We start from the raw sequence: 22,212 nt of genomic DNA on the forward strand, positions 1-22,212 counted from the left end.
GAGCCTCAAATGAGTCCTCATTTGAAATACCTGTCCAGCTGAGCCTTAAATTTATTTAGGCTATCAACTTCCACAACAAGGGATGGAAGTCTGTTCCACCAACCAACCACCCACTGGCTAAAGGCAAATTTCCTCACGTCTATCCTACATCTGCCTTTCCTCAATTTGAATTTATGCCCTCTCAGGTGATTATTCTGAGCAAGAGGAAGAATCCCATCAGCATTGAGCATGCTCAAACCATTCAAGGCTTCATACACCTCTATCAGATCGCCTCGCTGGTGCCTAGTCTCCAGACACTGTAATTTGCAAAACTTAAGCCTTTCTTTGTAAGAGTACCCCTTTGTTCCATTCACTAATCTTGTTGCCCTTCTCTGTACTCGTTCCAGCAGCTCTACATCCTTGAAATGACGCCTCCAGACATGTATACAGTACTCTAGGTGTGGCCTGACCATTGCCTTATATAAGGGAATAATCACCTCCTTATCCCTGCTAGAAAAATTCCTATATATCATTGACAATACACCATGAGCTACTCTTGCAGCCTGTCTGCACTGCTCACAGAACTTCATATCTGCCTGCACAACCACCCCCAGATCACTTTCATTCTCTACCACTGTCAGTGTAGTACCACAGTGTTGATACGTTGCTCTGGGGTTGCTGTTTCCCATATGTAGTACTTTACATTTGTCAATGTTAAACTTCATTTGCCACCTCTCAGCCCATCTGCTCAACCTTTCCAGATCGTGTTGCAGCAGCATAGTGTCAGTAGTGTCCTTGACAACCCTGCCAACCTTCGTATCGTCTGCAGACTTGGTCATTAAGCTTGATATACCATCATCAATATCATTTATAAATACAGAAAACAATAATGGACCCAATACTGAGCCCTGAGGGACTCCACTAATAACATTAGTCCTCGATGAGCAGTGTCCATTGATTACCACTCTGTCTTCTCTCCCTCAACCACCGCTTTATCCACAGCAGCAATTTGCCTCCAGTGCCGCACTGCTCCAATTTGTGCAGCAGTCTTCCATGTGGAACAGTATCAAAAGCCTTTCTAAGATCCAAGTATATAATATCAAAGTTATTCCCTGCATCCAGTTCTTTTGTGACTGCATCATAGTATCCAATCAAATTGGTCAGGCAAGACTTCCCCTTAACAAAACCATGCTGTGTCCGAGCTATAACTGAAATCTTGTCTAAATGATCCTGCAGTGCTTCTTTAACCAGTGCCTCAATTTTCCGGGAACAGAAGTTAAACTCACAGGTCTATAATTACTTGTATCAGCCTTTGATCCTCCTTTGTGAATTGGTCACATTTGCACATCTCCAGTCCATGGGTACCTCCCCTGAGTCCAAAGAAGCTCTCATAATTATGGCTAAGGGTTTGCTTACTTCCTTTGCTGTCTCCTTTAATATAACTGGATAGATCCCATCCACCCCAGGTGCCTTTCTTGTGTTTATCTTCAACAATTTCTCCTCCACTTTACTCCCAGTTATTACAAGATCTCTAGCTTACTGCCAGAGTTGAATACACTTCTGGCATTCCCCTCGCCGAATAACTCCTCATGTGTAAATGTCAATGCTTTTTTTTTTTTTTTTTTTGATTTGGTAGTTGTTGGTGCATCGGCTTCTTTGGCCATATTGCACCTCCCAAGGTTTTTGCAGTACTTTGATCCAAGCCCATGCCGGGAATCAAACCCGGGACCTTTGGGTTGCCGGGCAGGTACTTTACCCACTCGGCTAGCCTGGTCGGCGAATGTCAATGCAAAATATTCATTTAGTTTGTTAGCTACCTGAGCAGGATCATCAACAGTTGACCCATCGATATCAAGTGGGCCAATCTGATTCATCCCCTTCCTTCTAGAGTTTACATAAGTAAAGAACTCTTTGTTGTTTTTCTTTGCATCCTTGCCAAAGATTTCTCGTAATCTGCCTTCGCCTGCCTAACCTCCTTTGTAACTTGGTTACAGATCAACTTGTATCTATCGTAGGCTTCTGTGTCACGTGTTAATTTGTATGTATCCCATGCATTTTCTTCTCTGCCATATGTCTCATTCGTTCATCTGACATCCATTTAGGCCTAAACCCTGAACAATATTTCTTAGTTGGTATGTAAAGCCTAGTAGCTTCCAAGATAAGTTCTTTGAATGCTTCCCATTTTGAATTTGCTGTTGGTAACATCATCAGTTGGTCCCACTGTATAGAATTTAAATACTGTCTCAGTTCATCATAGTTGCCTTTACAAAAGCAATAACCCTTCCCTTTACCCCTAATGGTAGTTACCTCTTTGAGTAAGTCCTACTTCAGCACACTGTGATCACTACCACCTAGTGGTTCATTTATCTGCAGATTCTTAATGCATGAAGAATCACTACTGATAATCAAATCAAGAGTATTACTCCCTTTATTTGCCTCTCGAACATGCTGATGTAGAAAGCAATCAATCATCCAATAAATCAACAAAAGCCTTGCTAGTGTGTGAGTGACCAACCCACAAATTCCATTCAATATCCGGAAAATTAAAATCTCCCATTATAAGACTCTAATTTACTGGCCCACTCTATTTCCCTGTACAGTTTCTTATTATACCCATCAGAGTCATTAGGCCTATAGCACACTCCTACTCTCAATTTTGATCTCCCAATGCTTATGTCACACCAAACTGACTCGACACTGCACTGTCCAGCGATGTCGACTGGCTTCACTTCCTTGGATTTTATGTATTTCTTAACTAATAGCATAACCCCTCCTCCCTTTCTATCCTTTCTGTAGACATTGTTCTCCCCAAATTCCAGTTCTGCACTCCTTATATCTGTGTGACACCACATCTCTGAAATCCCAACAATATGTGCCTTTGATGTTTTGAGCAATACCTCAAATTCATCAAATTTATTTACTAAACTCCTATCATTGTTGTACACGCAAGTATGCATGCACCTATTCTTTTTCTTAGCTCCCCTAACACAACCTATGTGTTTACTTGTACCCCAATGTTTCCCAGCATTCTCTGAAATATCCTGCATCTTATTTTCCAGGCTGCTGCTCATTCCAATAGAAGCAGTGCAAGAATCACTTTCACCTCTGCCAATGGCTACTGTTAATCTATTAGTCCTTGTACCCCCCCCCACAAATCTAGCAGTTTTCCGTCCCACCTAACACTGCCTCGATAGCATCAGCAAACATTCTTGGGCCGTTTCTATTTAAGTGTATCCCATCCCTGTAGAAGCAGTCTCTCCTGTTAACAAGTACAGACCAGGCTGAAAAAAATTCTACCCCTTGAGCCTTGCACAATCTTTCCAGGGCCGAATTGATCGCAGGGCTCTCATCATATACTCCCTCCTATCGTGTCTGGGCAGAATTGCAGACACTTTCAAATTCACTAACATGGGTCTATACCAAAGTTCTACATAGAGATCATGGAATTCTCCAAATATTAAGGTTAGTGTCAGCATTCATGGTTTTCCCACACAGCCACCAAAGGTCCTAGGTGGTATTACCATGAGAGACAGTCCCACACTATACCACCACCTCTTTCAAACTTCATTTTTGACAACAATGAAGTTCAGAAGACTGCATATGTTCTTTGGGCATCTGTCACATTCACACCTGTCTATCTGATTGGAACAGGTAGTAGCAAGATTCTTCACTCCATAGAACTGATTTTCACTGTTGTGAATCAGTTACTTTATCTGTTACACTACATGAGACCACTGATTGTGATTGGTGAAGTTTGGTTTATATGCTGCCACACATCCCAAGTAAACCAAGAATGTGGAGCTCTGTATGTTTAAATTGTCATGCTACCTTTCTTATGCATTGCTGGATGGTCGTAACACCATGCTTCTGCTTGTCAATATGGGATGTCTAGGCTGTCAGCAGTTCTGCAAATTGACACACCATTAATGATGTTTTCACCTCAGCTCTGTGCCACAGCTAGAACTGTTAACTTGTGTAGTTTGCGTACCTTCCTTATATACCGATCTGAGGTGCTTGTTTATCTTGGAAGGTCCAATTTATTGTGAAAACTTTGAGGTGCCAAAATACATTTTGGAGGATAGAGTAACTATATTTGCACTTGAATATTGTGACAAAAATTTCATATAAAATTATGTTATGCCACTTTGTCATATGTAATGGAGGGGGTTGTGTATTGCTGTAATGCCCCCCAATCTTTATCATATTAACATAATTTTCATTATTTATATGTGTTCCTTCATATCATCAGAAATATCTTTTAGTGTAGACCCTTTCAATGTCTTTGCACTTGACTCCCCATCACCAAAAGTTTCTAAGGTTGGACCTACTGTGACTTATGTTTTTAAAGTACAAATGATAATTTACATTTTTGCAGACAAGCAGACATCAGTGGTCAGTGTTTGTCAACCAGGTAGGTCATGATGCTGTAGAAAAGGTGGAAAAGGTTAGATGCATAGCAGCAGGCTACCTCTGGAATCCATATCTTGTGAAATCTGATGATGTAAGTTAATCTTATTTGAAATTTCTTGGATGAATGTTTTGCATTATTTTTGATCCCTTATTTTATATTTATAAATTTTACACATTATTCATTATATATAAACTATTACACATGTTCGTTAAGTGACATGGTAATTATTTTGCATAAGTTATTTTCCAACTTTATGGTTTTGCTGTCAGATTTATTGTATTTTTTCATCTTTTGCAATTTCCCAGAAAATGTGCTTTTATTTCTAATTTAGTTTGGTTTTATTTTATTTTATTCTTTAGCTACTCTGACTTCACGTTTAGTGCAGTGAATGTGAATTACAGTGTATATTTCAGTGGTTTTCAAACATTGCTATACTCAGACTCTCCAAAATGATAAATGAATATGTGCAACACCTTCTCCCCAAAAATAAACTAATTATTTCATTTTGGGTTACAGTTTAACAAGAAAAAAATATACCACTTTTAATGCTCTGAAGATGTGTAGGCACACCTTGGAATCAGATATACCATTTTAATCTTGGAAGCTGCTAGGCTTCCAAGATTAATTTCTTGAATGCTCCCATTTATCCCATTTAGAATTTAATATTTGTAACATCATTAGTTGGTCCGATTGTATAGAATTTAAAAACTGTCTGAGACCACTGTAATCACCTTTATGAAAGCAAAAATCCTTCCCTTTGTACCTGATGGTAGATACATCTTTGAGTAAATCCCACATTAGTACACTGTAATCACTGCCACCTAGTGGTTTCTCTATCTTTAGATTCTTAACACATGAATAATCACTGCTGATAATCAGTTCACGAATATCACTCTCCCTGGTTGCCTCTCAAACATGCTGCTGCTGTAGAAAACAATCATCCAATAAATCAACAAAAGTCTTGCTAGTGTGCGAGTGACCAACTCACAAATTCCAGCCTATATCTGGGAAGTTAAAATCCCCCATTATAAGACAATCTTATTTACTGGCCTACTCTATTTCTCTGTACAGTTGTTTATTGTACTCATCACAGTCATTTGGCCTACAACACACTCTCAATTTTGCTTTCCCAGTGCTTGTCACACCAAACTGACTCACCATTAGTCTGACTTCATACGAAAAATCTTAGTCTGTGATTAAGGGTGCAATTCAGGGACATTTAGATGGATACAGCATTCTGAAGGACACACAACATCGCTTTGTTAAGGGTAAATTATGCTTAACTTAGTAGGCTATTTTGAAATAATCTAAAATTCAAATAAACACACAGTTTATTTGGATTTTAGTAAAACATTTAACTCAGTCCCTCACGAGAGGTTACTGTATAAGCTTGAACAAGTTGGGATTACTGGTGAGATTCTAAGATGGATTTCCTTCTTGGCAGCAGGACAGAAGGCAGAGGATTGTGATTATTGGATATTCTTCAGACAGGTGTAATGTCAGGAGTGGGGGATCCCTCAAGGATCAGTTTTTGGACCAACGTGTTTCTCATTTTCATAAGTGATATTGACGAAGGAATAGAAGGCGTGGTGTCAAAACTTGTAGAATACGTAAATATTGGCAGAGTCATTAATGATCAGTGCCAAGCAGAGCTTCTTCAATATGACTTGAACTGACTTCAAAGATAGTCAGAGAAGTGGGAACTCTGTTTTAATGTGCTAAATTTAAGGTCTTACACTTGGGGAATAGTAACCCACAAAGAAATTATTGACTTGTTGGGATTGAATTAAAAACAAGTGGAGGAGGAACTGGATCTGAGACTTACAATACAGGCAGATATGAAGTTTTCTGAATAGTGCAAACAGGCAACTAGGAAAGCCCATGTTATCCTATCGATGATTTATTGAACGCTATCCTGTAGAGATAGGGAGGTCATGATCTCACTGTATAAGGCAATTGTAAGACCACATTTCGAATATTGTGTTCAAGTGTGGAGACCTCATCCGAAAAAAGACATTGAGCTTCTTGAAAGGATTCAAAGGCAGGGCAACTTCAATGGTGAGATCATCAAAAGGAAAACCGTATGAGGAAAGTCTCCAATTATGTGAGCTACAGAGCATTGCAACCAGGCACCTCAGAGGTTAGGGCCTGATTGAGGTTTATAAGGCTTTGAGAGGGATTAATAAAATGAATGAAGGTGGAATTCTTGCTGTTATAAGGAATTCCAGAACTAGGGGTCATAAATTCAAATTACAGGGCTTATTCAAATTATATAAATTCAAATTACAGGGCAGATTAGATTGTAAGTTTTCTTTTAGCCAGTGAGCCATTAATTACTGGAATAAGTGGCCCTTGGAGGCAGTTGAGACTGACAGTGTGAATTTAAAGGTCAACTGGATACACTTATCTGTGTGAGGAGGGAAGCGTATAATTTGCATTTGCTTATGTACTTGGTTTTTTTTTTTTGCCAGTGCAGCAAAAGTCTGTGGCTTCCATGCATTATTTGACAATTACTATACAGGTGACCCCTGCTTAACGCTGATAATTCGTTCCAGAAAAAAAACAGAGCGCTAAGTGAATCCGCACTAAGCGAGCAACGCATTCCCATAAGGTAACATATGTATTTGTGAGTTGCGGTCAGTGCCGTAGGATATTTCCAAATCAATAATAAACGGTAGTGAAAAGATGCACAAATGTTGGTCAAAATATTTAATATTCAAATATTTGTACATATAAATATTCTGCATTACATACGTATATAATTATGTGGTAACTACTTACGTATCAAACTTAAAATTCCAATTAAAATCATGACTTTAATTGATCTAAATTGATTTAATTTAATTGATGAATTTAATCATGAAAAATGTGTCGATTTTGGGTTGAACTTTGGTCCTCTTCCAAATAAATTAAAAGGGGTATTAATTTAAAATCCCCCCGCAGTGTTACCACTCAACAAAGATCCTTCCCCACTTTGAAAACCTGGCATGTTTTTTTTCTTCTTTCAATATGAAACTTCTTTTAGGCATTCGTTTCCACAAAAGTCCTGCTTCATCTATGTTAAAAACTTGTTAAGAAGTATAACACATAATACCCCTCTTCAATAATTTTAACAAGTTCTTTTTTGAAAATTTTGGCTCCTTGATCTGCACTTGCGGCTTCTCCTTGGATTTAAATTTTTTTTTTTAGGTGAGTTTTCTTCAGATCATCGTATAAGCTAATCTCTCTCTCTCTCTCTCTCTTTTTTTTTTTTAATAATATTTAACTTAACTGAATTCTGCATTTAATATTATCTTCAATAAAATTAGTTAAAAGTCTTTCCATTTCAATCCTAATAGCCAGCCTAGCCCTAGTTGCTTGCAGTGGAACAGCTATCTTTCCCGATGCTAAAATTAATTCTTTATTTTTTTTATAATTGTTCTTACAGTTAAACTTGCAAGTTAAATTATGACACACATCCGCTTGTCTTTGACCAGAATCGATTCGCTTCAAAACATAATTTAATTTTCAAATTCAGTCTTTTTCTTACATTTTATAGTCTTCGTACTATAAATGTAAGAAATATAAATTTTAAAACTATAAATTTTTCATTCTTATCGGCCATTATTAACTCTTCGAAAATGTAACTGCATTGGTTGCATTAATTATGATACGATGTTCAAGTAAACTGTCCATTATGCACAATGTCTGTACTGAGTGATGACTAGACTTCGGATAAATGCATATAACGCAAATATTACAAGCAATATACTTGATCATTTTTTAAAATGTTGATCTCGGAACTACGTAGCAAGTCACTGTATTGCAATTAAATTAGCGTGCGAGAAAATTTCACTGAGCATGGGAAAATTTCTCAAGTCGGCGTGTGAAACATTTTAACCGTATTTTTATATTCATTTTCAAGCAATAAACTCCATCAAATGAAACTATTTCGTTAAATATGCCAAAAATGCAATCTGTAAAAGAGCGTTATAGTGATCTGTGACAGCGTTATAGTCAGATACGGGTTATAATATAAGAACAGCATTATAGTGAATCAGCGTAAAGCGAACCGCTTATAATGGGGACCTGCTGTACTAACAAGCACATGCTACAGATGACTTCATAAATAAACAACAAATAGTGCACTGAATAAAACCATGATTTTCAGAACTGTCCTCAGCAGTTTTCCCCAAGCAAAAGCATTACTGCTACTTTGTTTTAGCTCTGTTTTACTGCTCTCATCTGAAGGATAATTTTAGCTGACATTTAAATTAAAAATACCACACTAAACTGAGATACATAAGTATAGTAATAATGCTACACAATTTCCAAGATAGTATTGCTTACTATGATATAAGATTGTTTATGTTATACAGTTATGGTACAAATGCATGTTCGTATTGTTATAAATTTACAGTTTAGAAACTCAGTAAAACAATTCTAATATAAATTATACTCCTACAGAATTACATAAAAGAATATTAAATGTTTGTAGTATGAATAAATGGTTATACCTGTATGGGCATATGCATACAGCATGTATAGGCTGTTTGTTTTAAAATTTAAACCATAAAATTTATCAAAGGAAAATACGGTTTATTACACTGGTCAACACCAAAAACGTTTCTGGCTTGAAAATAGTCAATTCTTCTTAATTTCAGCATGAGAAAAAAAGAATATAACATTTAAAACTCTTAGTTAGCTCTCGATTCCACAATATAGTCCCTCTTATGATTTAAGGGAATATTGGTGAATACTAGGGAATTTGAGTCTAGAGAATAGATAGGTTGGTAACACTGAAACAGGAACTAATACGCCATGTTGTTTTTTTTTTATTATTATTTCTGTGTATCATTTACCTTGCAAGTTATCTTCATTTTTTTTTTTTTTTTTTTTTTTTTCAGGTTTATGGACAAAAATTATGTAAAAAGCCAGGATGCCATGTAAATGTGGCATCCTGGCTGTGGATGCCACGTGCTGACAATTTTTGTTATGTGTGCGGTGATGTGACATTTCCCACTCACAATTGGCTCCACTTGTGAAGACAGCCTACTATCATTATTTTGGCTGTAAGGTAGGGGATGAAACAAACACTCGGCACCTCAATTTTCTGCAAAAAGTGTTTGCTCTTCATGGACAAACGTTATTGGTGGAGTTCCCCAGGGTTTGGTGCTAGGCCCACTGTTGTTTTGTATATTTATCAACGATATTGATGAAGGTATATCAGGTTTAATGTCCAAGTTTGCAGATGATACAAAGGTTGGCAGGGTTGTTAATGACAGTATGCTACTCCAACTGGATCTAGATAAGGTGGGAAAATGGGCTGAGAAGTGACAACTGGAGTTTAACATTGGCAAATGCAAAGTACTGCATATGGGTAGCAATAACCAAAGAGAAACATACCAACTGGGTGGTACTACACTCAGGGAAGTGGAAAGTGAAAAAGACCTGGGGGTAATTGTGCAGCCAAATATTAAGTTCGCTGAGTAGTGCAGACAGGCTGCCAGGACAGGTCATGGAGTCTTGTCAATGATACATAGGAATTTTTCTAGCAGGGACAGAGAGGTGATAATCCCGTTATACAAGGCAATGGTCAGGCCACACCTAGAGTACTGTGTACAGGTCTGGAGGTCTCATTTTAGGAATGATGTAGTGTTGCTAGAAAGAGTACAAAGAAGGGCAACAAGGATTGGTGAAGGGGAACAAAGGGATGCTCTTACCAAGAAAGACTTAAATTCTGCAAATTGCAGTGCCTGGAGAGTAGCCACCTGTGAGGTGATCTGATTGAGGTGTATAAGGCCTTGAATGGTTTGAGCAAACTGAATGCTGATGAGATTCCTCCTCTTGCTCAGATTAAGAACTTGAGGGGGCACAGATTCAAATGGAGAAAAGACAGTTGTAGAATAGATGTGCAGAAATTTGCCTTTAGCCAGTGGGTAGTTGATTAGTGGAACAGATTTCCACCTTTTGTTGTGGAAGCTAATAGCCTAAATAAATTTAAGGCTGAGCTGGACAGGCATTTGGAATGAATGAAGGGATAAAATGGGAGGGGATGATTTCTTTCTTGCATTGTATGCCTCTACTAATGCTAAATCTCTGTGGATGGTTGAATAACAAAGGACGTTCAATGCCTTTTGCCATCCCAGTGATTTAGAGGGAGCCATCAAATCATGGAAATGACTGTTATTTCTGCATCGTGCCTACTCTTCAGCATGACATGTCAAAATAAAAGACGTGGACTGTGGAATACCCCAACATCCCTTCAGCCATCCGACCAGTGGCACATGGAAGGATGGTCTGCCTGTACCTCACCCTCCAGAAGAGTATACTTTGGAGTCTGAAGATGGGGTCAGTGTTGAGGAATGATGGTCAACCTGGGCCTTCAACATCATAGGATCCTGATTTTTGTGGCAGAACCTGAGTCACCGAGTGAGTCACACGAATCACTCAAGGTGAACTAAGTGATCTAATTCAAGACCTAGATCTATCGAAAGATAAAGCAGAGCTTCTGGGATCAAGGTTCCAACAGTGGAATCTTCTGCAACCAAATGTCAAGATGTCTCATGTACAGGAGCAGGCAGAATGCTTTAACTCCGTATTTTAAAAGTGAAAACAACCTTGTTTCCTGCTGTGATGTCAATGGTTTGATGACAGCTTTGAATGTGGAGCACAACCCATAGGACTGGAGTCTATTCATAGACTCATCAAAGCTAAGTTTAAAAGCTGTTTTGCTCCACAATGGCAAAGCTCTTTCTTCAATTCCTCTAGGCCATGCTGTCCACACGAAGGAGACATATGAGAATATGAAATTAATTCTGGAAGCAATAGCAGATCTGTGGAGATCTGAAGGTGATTGCAGTACTGCTGGGAATGCAGTTGGGATACACAAAGTACTGCTGTTTCCTGTGTGAGTGGGACAGTCATGTTAGGTCCTCACACTATAGGAGAAAAGGCTGGCCTCTAAGGGAAAATCTGCGCCCTGGGGAAAAAAAATCTCCAGCACAATCCTTTGGTTGATCGAAGCAAAATTCTTCTGTCCCCTTTACACATCAAACTGGGGACTCATGAAGAGCTTTGTTAAGGGGATGAACCAGGATGGAGAAGCTTTCAAGTACCTGAGAGGACAATTTTCCACTGAGTGATGCTAAGCTTAAGGAAGGAATCTTTCTTGGTCTGCAAATTCGTGAACTTTTAAAGGATGAAAACCTTGAGTGAGTCCTCAAGGGTAATGAGAACGCAGCTTGGGAAGCCTTTAAAAGTGTTGTGCATGGCTTCCTGGGAAACCGAAGAGCTGGAAACTGTTGAGACTGTGAACAACCTTCTAGAAAAGTGTAATCAGTTATGCTGCAACATGTCACTGAAAATCCACTTTCTTGACTCATCTGGACTTCTTCCCTGACAACTGTGACGAGCACGGTGAGTGATTCCACCAAAATATTTCAGCAATGGAAAGAAGATATCAGAGTAGGTGGAACACTTTATGCTTGCTGACTACTGTTGGACAGTAACAAGAGATGCCCCCAGAAGTGGAATACAAGCAACAAGTGTAAAGAAGGTGCTGCCATGAATAGGCCACATTTTGAGAAAGTACTTTCGGTTCCTGTGCAGTTTTCTTGTGTTCTTGTATTTTTATGTTTTAATTAAAAACAACTGTGATTTATGATGTATCAAGAAAATGTAAATATGAGATTGTTTGTTTTAATATCATTTTCACTCTGACCACTACTGAAATTACTATATTCTTAGACAATAGCGAAAGTACCGTATCTCAAAAACTAGAGCTAATAAAAAATTTCTGAAGTCATAATCGTTTTTCTCTACACAAAATTAGTAAAGATTGTCTATTTTAAGAAAGGAAAGCACTCGTCTGTGCTGCTGCTACTGTCAAAGAAACTCCAGGTGTGTTCGACTGTGTCTGCCAATCCATGCTGCGTCGGTGTCACGCATGCATCGCGTCTCATGGTGGAACCTTCGAGCATCTATTGTAACATCATGAAATGCATCCATCTCGTACTCCATTGTTAATATTATGTCAAATAAGTGTTTGCCACTAATTACTGTCTTGTGTCATTTCTGCTTCTTGTGCCTCTGCTACTACTTTCCCATGACGTTTCCGGTTATGGGTTCCTATGCGATTCACATTCCTTTAGATGTTACCTACTTCCCCTAAACGTTTGTACAGTCAGTCCTAGTATAACACGATAGTTGTGTTCCTAGAAACCCTCATGCAATGCAAAATTGTGCAATATAAACAACAGGCCCTATTGGAAAAATAGGGTTAGGTGCTGACCACCCAAGATTTGTAACCAAAACATTACCAAACACAATAAATAATCATAATAAAATACTTATGTATTTTATTACGTAATAAAATATTGCTAATGCTTTTGCTTCTATCATAAGCAAACTTGTTTTTTGTTTGATTTTTCTATCCAAACAGATGACAGCCGTTCCATCTCTTCCAATTCTTTTTCTTAATCTAATGGATTTTAATTACACTTTGAGTTGTTCCTGCTATGAAAGTTTTTATTTTCTCTGCATTCTTTGTAATTCTCGGCATTACCTCATTTAGGCCTGTAGCACGTACAATATCACATGGTCTTTCATTTCGCTCAAAGCGTTTCACAATTTCATATTTTTTCTCTATCGATAGCGGTGGACTGGCCATAAGCCTTACCGGGGAAACCCCGGTGGCCGGTGTGATTTTGGCCATAAACCAATAGTATGAGGCCACTATAAATTTTCCCGGGTAAGAATTTTTGACCTAGATCGCCTCTGTTTATCGATATTGCTTTTCTTTTTCTCTCTGTATCTGCAGTGTCTTCACCAGGACACTTCCTTTTCACATTTTTAGGGAATAAAGCACAATTAGAAAACTAGGAGGCATGCTTGATACACATAAACAAAGCTGCGCACGTGTAGCAGCTGAATAAACAACACCGTAAAGGCAGAGATACACTATTAACACCTCACATTTTACTAATGCACATTTCTAGGGGTTACTACCATAAAACAAAAACAATTTCCAGTTGCGTTTCTGCTAGTGGAATCTGTTATAAACTGGTAGTAAACTCGATCTAATTGCATTTGCGATTATACCGATAGCTGGAATTGTTGGTTTTTACGTTGTTATGGTGAAATGTGTTTCCCCTTCACTGATATAAAAAACAAATACATTTTCAGAATCTTTTCTTCATTCCTATCGTGTTGCATTCAGTTGGGGTGATTCCGCATTGGACTGCTATTTCTTGTAAACACAAAGGCGAATCATGCATAAGCAAATTCGGTTCGTGTTATATAAGATGTTGTTCCCCTATTTATAAATCATGTATGATCGAATTCGTGTAGTGTAAACACGTGTTATACAAGGACTGACTGTACCAATATTTTTGAGACACCCTGTATATACAATACAATACATGAATGTAGCAATGAATAGTTAAAGTCCAAAGAGAGGTACAACATATCACGAAAGAAACAACAAGACTATGTTAAAAGCACAGGAATCCATCACAGTGGAACCTGATATGCTGTGATATCAAGTAAAAATTATACCTTACTCCACCCACCTTTTCTGTAAGAGGGGGGTAAAATGTGATAAACATTTTTGTTGACATTAACCAGTCAGGAAATATAGCTGAAAAATCTTAAAGCAAAGTTCACCCATGTAGGAATTACAAATTATTTCTTCTATATGGAAAATTATTTTAAAATTATTTCTTACACATGGAAAAATTTATTTAAAAAATAAATAATAAAAAATGCCCAATGTGGAAGAGAAAAAAAAAATAATGAATATAGGACTACAAATCAACAAGGTTAGCTGTGCTCTAAAATAGTGAAATATCATAATAATAATCCAGTGGTACAAAAAAACTGTTAGAGCTATAACCGACAAGCAGTATTTGAAAACCAACCACAAACAAATGTAACTTGTTTGAATGACTGCAACTTTTATATGGCCAAAATACCACATAAAGGAAAAATATAACAGAAACCAAACCATGGACTCACTGCAACATACAAATGAAAAGAGAGCAAGCTAAGTATGCGCATATGCATGCACGCATGCACAGAGTAAACTTTTTGAAATCCAGCACCCTCAGGAATTGAGAGGTGCCAGATTTTAAAATATTGCAGATTTTAGAGGGTATATCTAGTGGTTGTGTCGTTTTAGAGAGGCACATTTTGATGAATATTATGGACTAACAACTGAACTTATTTACATCTGCAGATATTTAAACAAAATATAAATAAATGGCAGTTAAACAGTCACAGCAAATGGAGGAGTAATTATTATAATAATGCAATCTTATCAGGTTACATGATATTTTGCTTTTATTGTACTGTGAAGAGAAGCTCAGTCAATTTCTCACATCTAATAACAAAGATTGCAAAGTTTCATTTTTGCTGCCATTTTCCATAACACTTCTTTTCCATAGCATTAGTATGGAATGGGAACCTTGAGCCACATGTTGTTTTTCTCCTTGCACTGACAGACTGTATAGCTAGTTATAATGGTGGCAATAAAATCCTTGGTTGTGGAGAATTAAATCTATTGTTTGTATGCAGCAGCAAGTTGCTGTTTATGGAAGAGATTAACCACATATTTAATGAAGAATTCATATTTCAAGCTGTGTTCACACTGAGCATTTTCAATATCTCTCTCTCTCTCTCTCTCTATATATATATATATATATATATATATATATATTTATTTATTTAAACTGCATTGATACAGTGGTTCTAATTCTCACAGCAGGACAAACTTGCCTTTGTAATGAGTTGCCTGGTGTTGCCCTACTTTCAAACAAATGGCCTTGCCAAAAGTTTGACTATTTTGTTTGAGAAGAGGCTGCTATGATAGTCTGTTTCAGGACTAACTGATCACTTATCAGATAGCAGGTGATATCTAGTGACAACACTCAAGACAGATAGCTTTAGCTATATTACAACTGTTGTATTTCTTCTTTGCTTCTCAGGATTTCTAAGAGGTGCAAACTAAAGATTATAATGATTTATGCACCAATGCTGAGCCATGATGATGAAGAGGTTGAACAACTGTACACTGAAATTGAGAGACTTCCAGATGAACAGAAAACTCACTACACCATTATTATTGGGGACTTCAATACTAAGGTTGGAAAGAGACAAAACAGCACATAAAGGGGAACTATAGGAAAATTTGGAATTGGTTTGGAATGAACCCTTTTTTCTAGAAAAGGGCAAACAGAAAGGGGACACAGAAGAGCCCAAATGCATTAACAACTAATGAAATAGACTTCATCCTCACTAACAGAAGATATATTGTGGAAGATGTTACCATCCTGAACAAGGTAAGTGTTGGAGGTGATCACAGAATGGTAAGATGCACACTTGATGTAAGAAAAGAAAGGAAAAAACTGGACTTGAGTAAATAATACGAAGGTGTTTGAGATAACAGAAGAGGAGAAAAAGCAGTATATACTGGAACTTAAAGTTTGAAATTCTGCAGACCTTTCAGGACCAAGATATTGTTGAGGAATACAGCAACTTTCTGAAAGTGATAAAACCAAAGAAAACTATAGGTAAAAAGAAATCCAAAGAAGAAAAAATTAGTCAAAAAACACTTGTTATGATGAATCGAAGATGACAAATGAAGAGCAAGATAAACACTGACAAGGACAAAATTAAGTATACAGAATTATGCAAAGCCATTAAAGAGGGACTGAAAGAGGACACAAGAAGGTTTAACACAAGAAAAATAAACAAGCATTAAGGGAAAACAAAGGACTTAAACCAGCAGCCATGAGTAGTAATACAGAAAGACAAATGATATTGAAAATGAAGAATAGCAATGGTGTACTTATAAATAGCAGAGAAGGCATAATTCAAATAGCAGAAGACTACTATAAAGAATTATATAAGGAGCAAGGGAATAATGCCCCCAGCCCAGGGTTCACATCTGGTGAGTATGGGCTTGGCACACCCAGGGTCTCCTGAGCTGGATATCATCATTCTTCTCTTTCTTGGTGATTCCCTTCTACTTCTGACCTCTCTCTCTCTTTCAGAGTAATTCAGAATTTTTTTTCTTTTGGCTGGTGCTGCATAAGCCTCAGGCTTCCTTGCACCATATGGCTATTAATAATAATGCCAGCAGTGAGAAAGATGGATCACAAATTAGCAACACATACGATATACCCAATATCCTAGATAGACTTCAGGAATGGTCAGAAAAATGGCAGCTATGCTTTAATCCAACAAAGTGTAACGTATTACACCTGGGAAACAGTAATCCCAAAATAACTTATTCACTTGGTGGAGTTCAACTAAACCCAGTACTGGAGGAAAGGGACTTGGGTGTTACAATACTGTCAGACATGAAATTCTCTGAGCATTGTAAACAGGTTGCAAGGAAGGCCCATGGTGTCCTATCGACGATCTATCGAACTTTTGCAAGTAGAGATAGGGACGTGATAATCCCGTTATATAAGGCTTATGTTAGACCACACTTGGAATACTGTGTTCAAGTATGGAGACTGCACCTAAAAAAAGACATCGAGCTTCTTGAAAGGGTGCAAAGAAGGGTAACTCGCCTGGTGAGATCGGCAAAAGGGCGTCCTTATGAAGAAAGACTTCGAATATGTGGGTTGCAGAGTTTGGAAACTAAGACACCTTAGAGGAGATTTGATTGAGGTGTTTAAGGCTCTGAGAGGCATCAGTAAAATGAATGAGGACAAAATTTTCAAGATTATAAATGATGCTAGAACTAGGGGACATAAATTCAAGTTACAGGGGGAAATGTTTAGATTGGACTGCAGGAAGTTTTATTTTAGTCAGCGAGTTATAAATTACTGGAATAAGTTGCCTTCATGGGTGGTAGAGGCCGACAGTTTGGGGAAATTCAAAGGTCATCTGGATAGTACTTTGGGGTAAGGGAAGCACATAGGATGATAGGTTTAATTTCCTTTTTATTTATTTCTTATTTTATTTTTTTAATTTATTAATTATTATTATTTAGTTATTTATTTTATTTATTTATTTTTATCTTTTTTTTTTTTTTGGCTGGTGCAGAATAAGCCATAGGCTTTCTTGCACCATGCGGCCGTTACTAATACTATCCTTCCTGATTAGGTAGAACATGCATTGAAGAATCAAAGCCCTGGTGGAAGATGAAGTTACATAGAGTTGTTAAAATTAGGAGGAAGAGACATGACACAGAAACTGGCAAGACTCTTCACAAAATACAGTAGGAAAGGAGTGACACCTAATGAGTGGAATGATGCAATCATAATTTTGCTGCACAAGAAAGGAGATAAATCAGAAATTGTAAATTATAGACCAATTAGCTCAAAACCAGATGGTTCTGTTGTCACTTCAGTCAAGGTTAAAGCTGATCTGCTAGCATCCCATTTTTCTTCCAACTCCTGTATTAATGATCTTGGTAAAACACATTCCACCATTCCCAATACACTCCATTCAATACCTCCTGTTGTCTTCCATCAAAAGGATGTCAGAAGGATTTTGGCGAATCTTGATGCTAAGAAAGCTCCAGGTCCCAATGGTATTCTCCACTTGTTCTCAAAACCTGTGCTACTGAACTTACTCCTGTTCTTTGCCACCTTTTATCACTTTCTTATTGCAAAGGTGTTTTTCCTTCTGCTTCGAAATTTGCTCATATCCAGTCAGTTCTTAAAAAGGGTTACAAATCCCTCTCATTCAGTTATTGTCCCATTTCAACTACCTCTACTCTTTCTAAAGTAATGGAGAAATCAATTAACTGCCAACTCAAACTACCTAGTAACCTTCTGTCTGATCAACGATCGCCAGTATTGATTCCGTCAGTGTCGAACCACTGGTGATATTCTGGCATATGTTACCCATTTATGGAAAAATTCAATGAAACACAAGCAGTTGCTCTTGACATCTCAAAGGCTTTCAATCGTGTTTGGCATAAAGGTCTTCTAAACAAGCTTCCATCTTATTGTTTGCCAGCTGTTTTTTGTAATTCAGTTTTCTCGCTGATTACTCACCTGAGATGATGATAGATGGCTCTCTGTCTTCTAACTTCTCCACTAATCCTGGTGTCCCCACCAAGGTTCAGTTCTTTCCCCCCACTCTTTTCCTCTTATGGGGAGTACAACTTCTACAGAAAGGATAGACTGGATAGGAAGGGAGGAGGGGTTATGCTATTAGTTAAGAAATACATAAAATACAAGGAAGTGAAGCCAGTGGACATCGCTGGACAGTGCAGTGTCGAGTCAGTTTCGTGTGACATAAGCATTGGGAGATCAAAATTGAGAGTAGGAGTGTGCTATAGGCCTAATGACTCTGATGAGTATAATAATAAACTGTACAGGGAAATAGAGTGGGCCAGTAAATCAGAGAGTCTTATAATGGGAGATTTTAATTTCCCAGATATTGACTGGAATTTGGGGGCTGGTCACTCACACACTAGCAAGGCTTTTGTGGATTTATTGGATGATGTTTTCTACATCAGCATGTTCGGGAGGAATACTCTTGATTTGATTATCAGCAGTGATTCTTCATGCATTAAGAATCTGCAGATAAATGAACCACTAGGTGGCAGTGATCAGTGTGCTGAAGTGGGATTTACTGAAAGAGGTAACTACCATTAGGGGTAAAGGGAAGGGTTATTGCTTTCGTAAAGGCGACTACGATGGACTGAGACAGTATTTAAATTCTATACAGTGGGACCAACTGATGATGTTACCAACAGCAAATGCAAAATGGGAAGCATTCAAAGAACTTATCTTGGAAGCTACTAGGCTTTACATACCAACTAAGAAATATTGTTCAAGGTTTAGGCCTAAATGGGTGTCAGATGAACTAATGAGGCATATGGCAGAGAAGAAACATGCATGGGATACATACAAATTAACACATGACAATGAAGCCTATGATAGATACAAGTTGATCTGTAACCAAGTTACCAAGGAGGTTAGGCAGGCGAAGGCAGATTAAAAGAAATCTTTGGCAAGGGATGCAAAGAAAAACAGCAAAGAGTTCTTTACTTATGTAAACTCGAGAAGGAAGGGGATGAATCAGATCGGTCCACTTTATATCAATGGGTCAACTGTTGATGATCCTGCTCAGGTAGCTAACAAACTAAATGAATATTTTGCATCGACATTCACACATGAGGAGTTATTCAGCGAGGGGAAAGCAAGAGGTGCATTCAACTCTAGCAGTAAGCTAGAGAATCTTGTAATAACTGAGAGTAAAGTGGAGGAGAAATTGTTGAAGATAAACACAAGAAAGGCACCTGGGGTGGATGGGATCTATCCAGTTATATTAAAGGAGGCAGCAGAGAAAGTAAGCAAACCCTTAGCCATAATTATGAGAGCTTCCTTGGACTCAGGGGAGGTACCCACAGACTGGAGAAGTGCAAATGTAACCCCAATTCACAAAGGAGGATCAAAGGCTGACACAAGTAATTATAGGCCTGAGTTTAACTTCTGTTCCAGGAAAATTAATGGAGGCACTAGTTAAAGAAGCACTGCAGGATCATTTAGACAAGACTTCAGTTATAGCTCGGACACAGCATGGTTTTGTTAAGGGAAAGTCTTGCCTGACCAATTTGATGGATACTATGATGCAGTCACAAAGGGACTGGATGCAGGGAATAACTTTGATATTATATGGATCTTTGAAAGGCTTTTGATACTGTTGCACATGGAAGATTGCTGCGCAGATTGGGCCAGTGTGGTATTGGAGGCAAATTGCTGCTGTGGATAAAGGGGTGGCTGAGGGGGAGAAGACAGAGAGTGGTAATCAATGGACACTGCTCGTCGTGGACTAATGTTATTAGTGGAGTCCCTCAGGGCTCAATGTTGGGTCCATTATTGTTTTCTGTATTTATAAATGATATTGATTATGGTATATCAAGCTTAACGTCGAAGTTTGCAGACAATACAAAGGTAGGCAGGGTTGTCAAGGACACTACTGACACTATGCTACTGCAACAGGATCTGGAAAGGTTGAGCAGATGGGCTGAGAGGTGGCAAATGAAGTTTAACATTGACAAATGTAAAGTACTACACATGGGAAACACCAACCCCAGAGCAAAATTCAACTCTGTGATACTACACTGATAGTGGTAGAGAATGAAAGGGACCTGGGGGTGGTTGTGCATTCAGATATGTTCTCTGACCAGTGCAGACGGGCTGCAAGAGTAGCTCATGGTGTATTGTCAATGATATATAGGAATTTTTCTAGCAGGGATAAGGAGGTGATTATTCCCTTGTATAAGGCAATGGTCAGGCCACATTTCAAGAAGGATGGAGAGCTGCTGGAACAAGTACAGAGAAGGGCAACAAGATTAGTGAATGGAACAAAGGGGTACTCTTACAAAGAAAGGCTTAAGTTTTGCAAATTACAGTTTCTGGAGATTAGGCACCATCGAGGTGATCTGATAGAGGTGTATAAAGCCTTGAATGGTTTGAGCATGCTCAATGCTGATGGGATTCTTCCTCTCGCTCAGAATAATCACCTGAGAGGGCATAAATTCAAATTGAGGAAAGACAGATGTAGGATAGACATGCGGAAATTTGCCTTTAGCCAGCTGGTGGTTGGTTGGTGGAACAGACTTCCATCCCTTGTCATGGAAGTTGATAGCCTAAATAAGTTTAAGGCTCAGCTGGACAGGTATTTTGAACGAACAGAGGGGTGAAGTGGGTTTTTTTTTTTTTTTTGGCTAATGCTGCATAAGCTTGCTTTCTTGCATCAAATGCCTATGCTAATGCTATATTTAATGACCTTCCATTTACCAGAAATCCTATCCATAGTTTTGTTGATGATAGCACATTGGATTCCACTTTCCATTTTGAGAAACCTTTGCCCTGCTCGATCAGCTTCAACTTCTTCAGGTAATTCTCCAGTGGGGCAAAGACAGCTTAGCTGATTTCAATGCTTCTAAAACTCAGTCTTGTCTTATATCTTGCAAAAAAGGATTCTTCTGCTTCTATGCTTATCTTTGGTGACACTCCGATTTCTGGGCAAGTTGATATCTCTTTTGGGGATTACCCTGACTTCTAATCTCTCTAGGCACAAGCACATTACAAATATTGCTTCCTCTGAATCTAAAAAACTTGGTTTTCTCTTTCGCTCTCGGCGTTACTTTTCTTCCAAACAGCTGTTCACTCTGTACAAATTGCAAATCTGACCTTCCATGGAATATTGTTCCCATATCTGGGGTGGAGCCTCCAAAACCTCTCTCAGGCTTCTAGATTCCATTCAGAAGAGGGCAGTTAGGTTAATTAATGACTCATCTCTAACAGCCTCTGTACTCGCTGTCTCATAGACGTACTGTTTCTGCTGCATGCCTTTTCTACAGATACTTCCATAGGCACTGTTCTTCTGAATTGGCTTCTATAATTCCCGCTCTCTTTTTCAAAACAGTCCGAACCCATGCCACCAACATCTATTTACTGTCTAACTTCAAACTCACAGAACCTTGCACTTGCCTCGCACTACAAACTCTTGCACTGCTTCTATTCGAATGACCAGAAGCCTGAAAAACAAGATGCAGGATATTTCAAAGACTGCTGGGAGTCATTGCGGTACAAGTAAACACATGGGTTGTGTTAGTGTAGCTAAGAACAGGAACAGGTGCATGTATACTTGCGTGTACACCAATGCCAGGAGTTTGGTTAATAAATTTGGTGAATTTGAAGTATTGCTCAAAGCATCAAAGACGGATATTGTTGGAATATCAGAGTTGTAGTGTCACACAGATATAAGGAATGCAGAACTTGAATTTGGGGAGTACAACATCTACAGAAAGGATAGGAAGGGAGGAGTGGTTATGCTATTAGTTAAGAAACACATAAAATCCAAGG

The 22,212-nt window shown here is 38.3% G+C and overlaps 1 protein-coding gene across 1 annotated transcript in view; it reads left to right on the forward strand.

Moving 5' to 3' along the window:
* Nucleotides 1–22,212, forward strand: part of LOC150085675 (uncharacterized) — a 252,562-nt gene that overhangs the window by 114,023 nt on the left and 116,327 nt on the right. The window contains exon 5 of the mRNA XM_090374182.1: nt 4,355–4,480. Coding sequence (XP_090230308.1) covers nt 4,355–4,480 — 126 coding nt within the window. The remainder of the gene's footprint in view (nt 1–4,354; nt 4,481–22,212) is intronic.

This window comes from Mastigoproctus giganteus, chromosome 5 (genome assembly GCF_048544385.1).
Source record: "Mastigoproctus giganteus isolate SK-2022 chromosome 5, ASM4854438v1, whole genome shotgun sequence".
NCBI classification, from domain to species: domain Eukaryota; kingdom Metazoa; phylum Arthropoda; class Arachnida; order Uropygi; family Thelyphonidae; genus Mastigoproctus; species Mastigoproctus giganteus.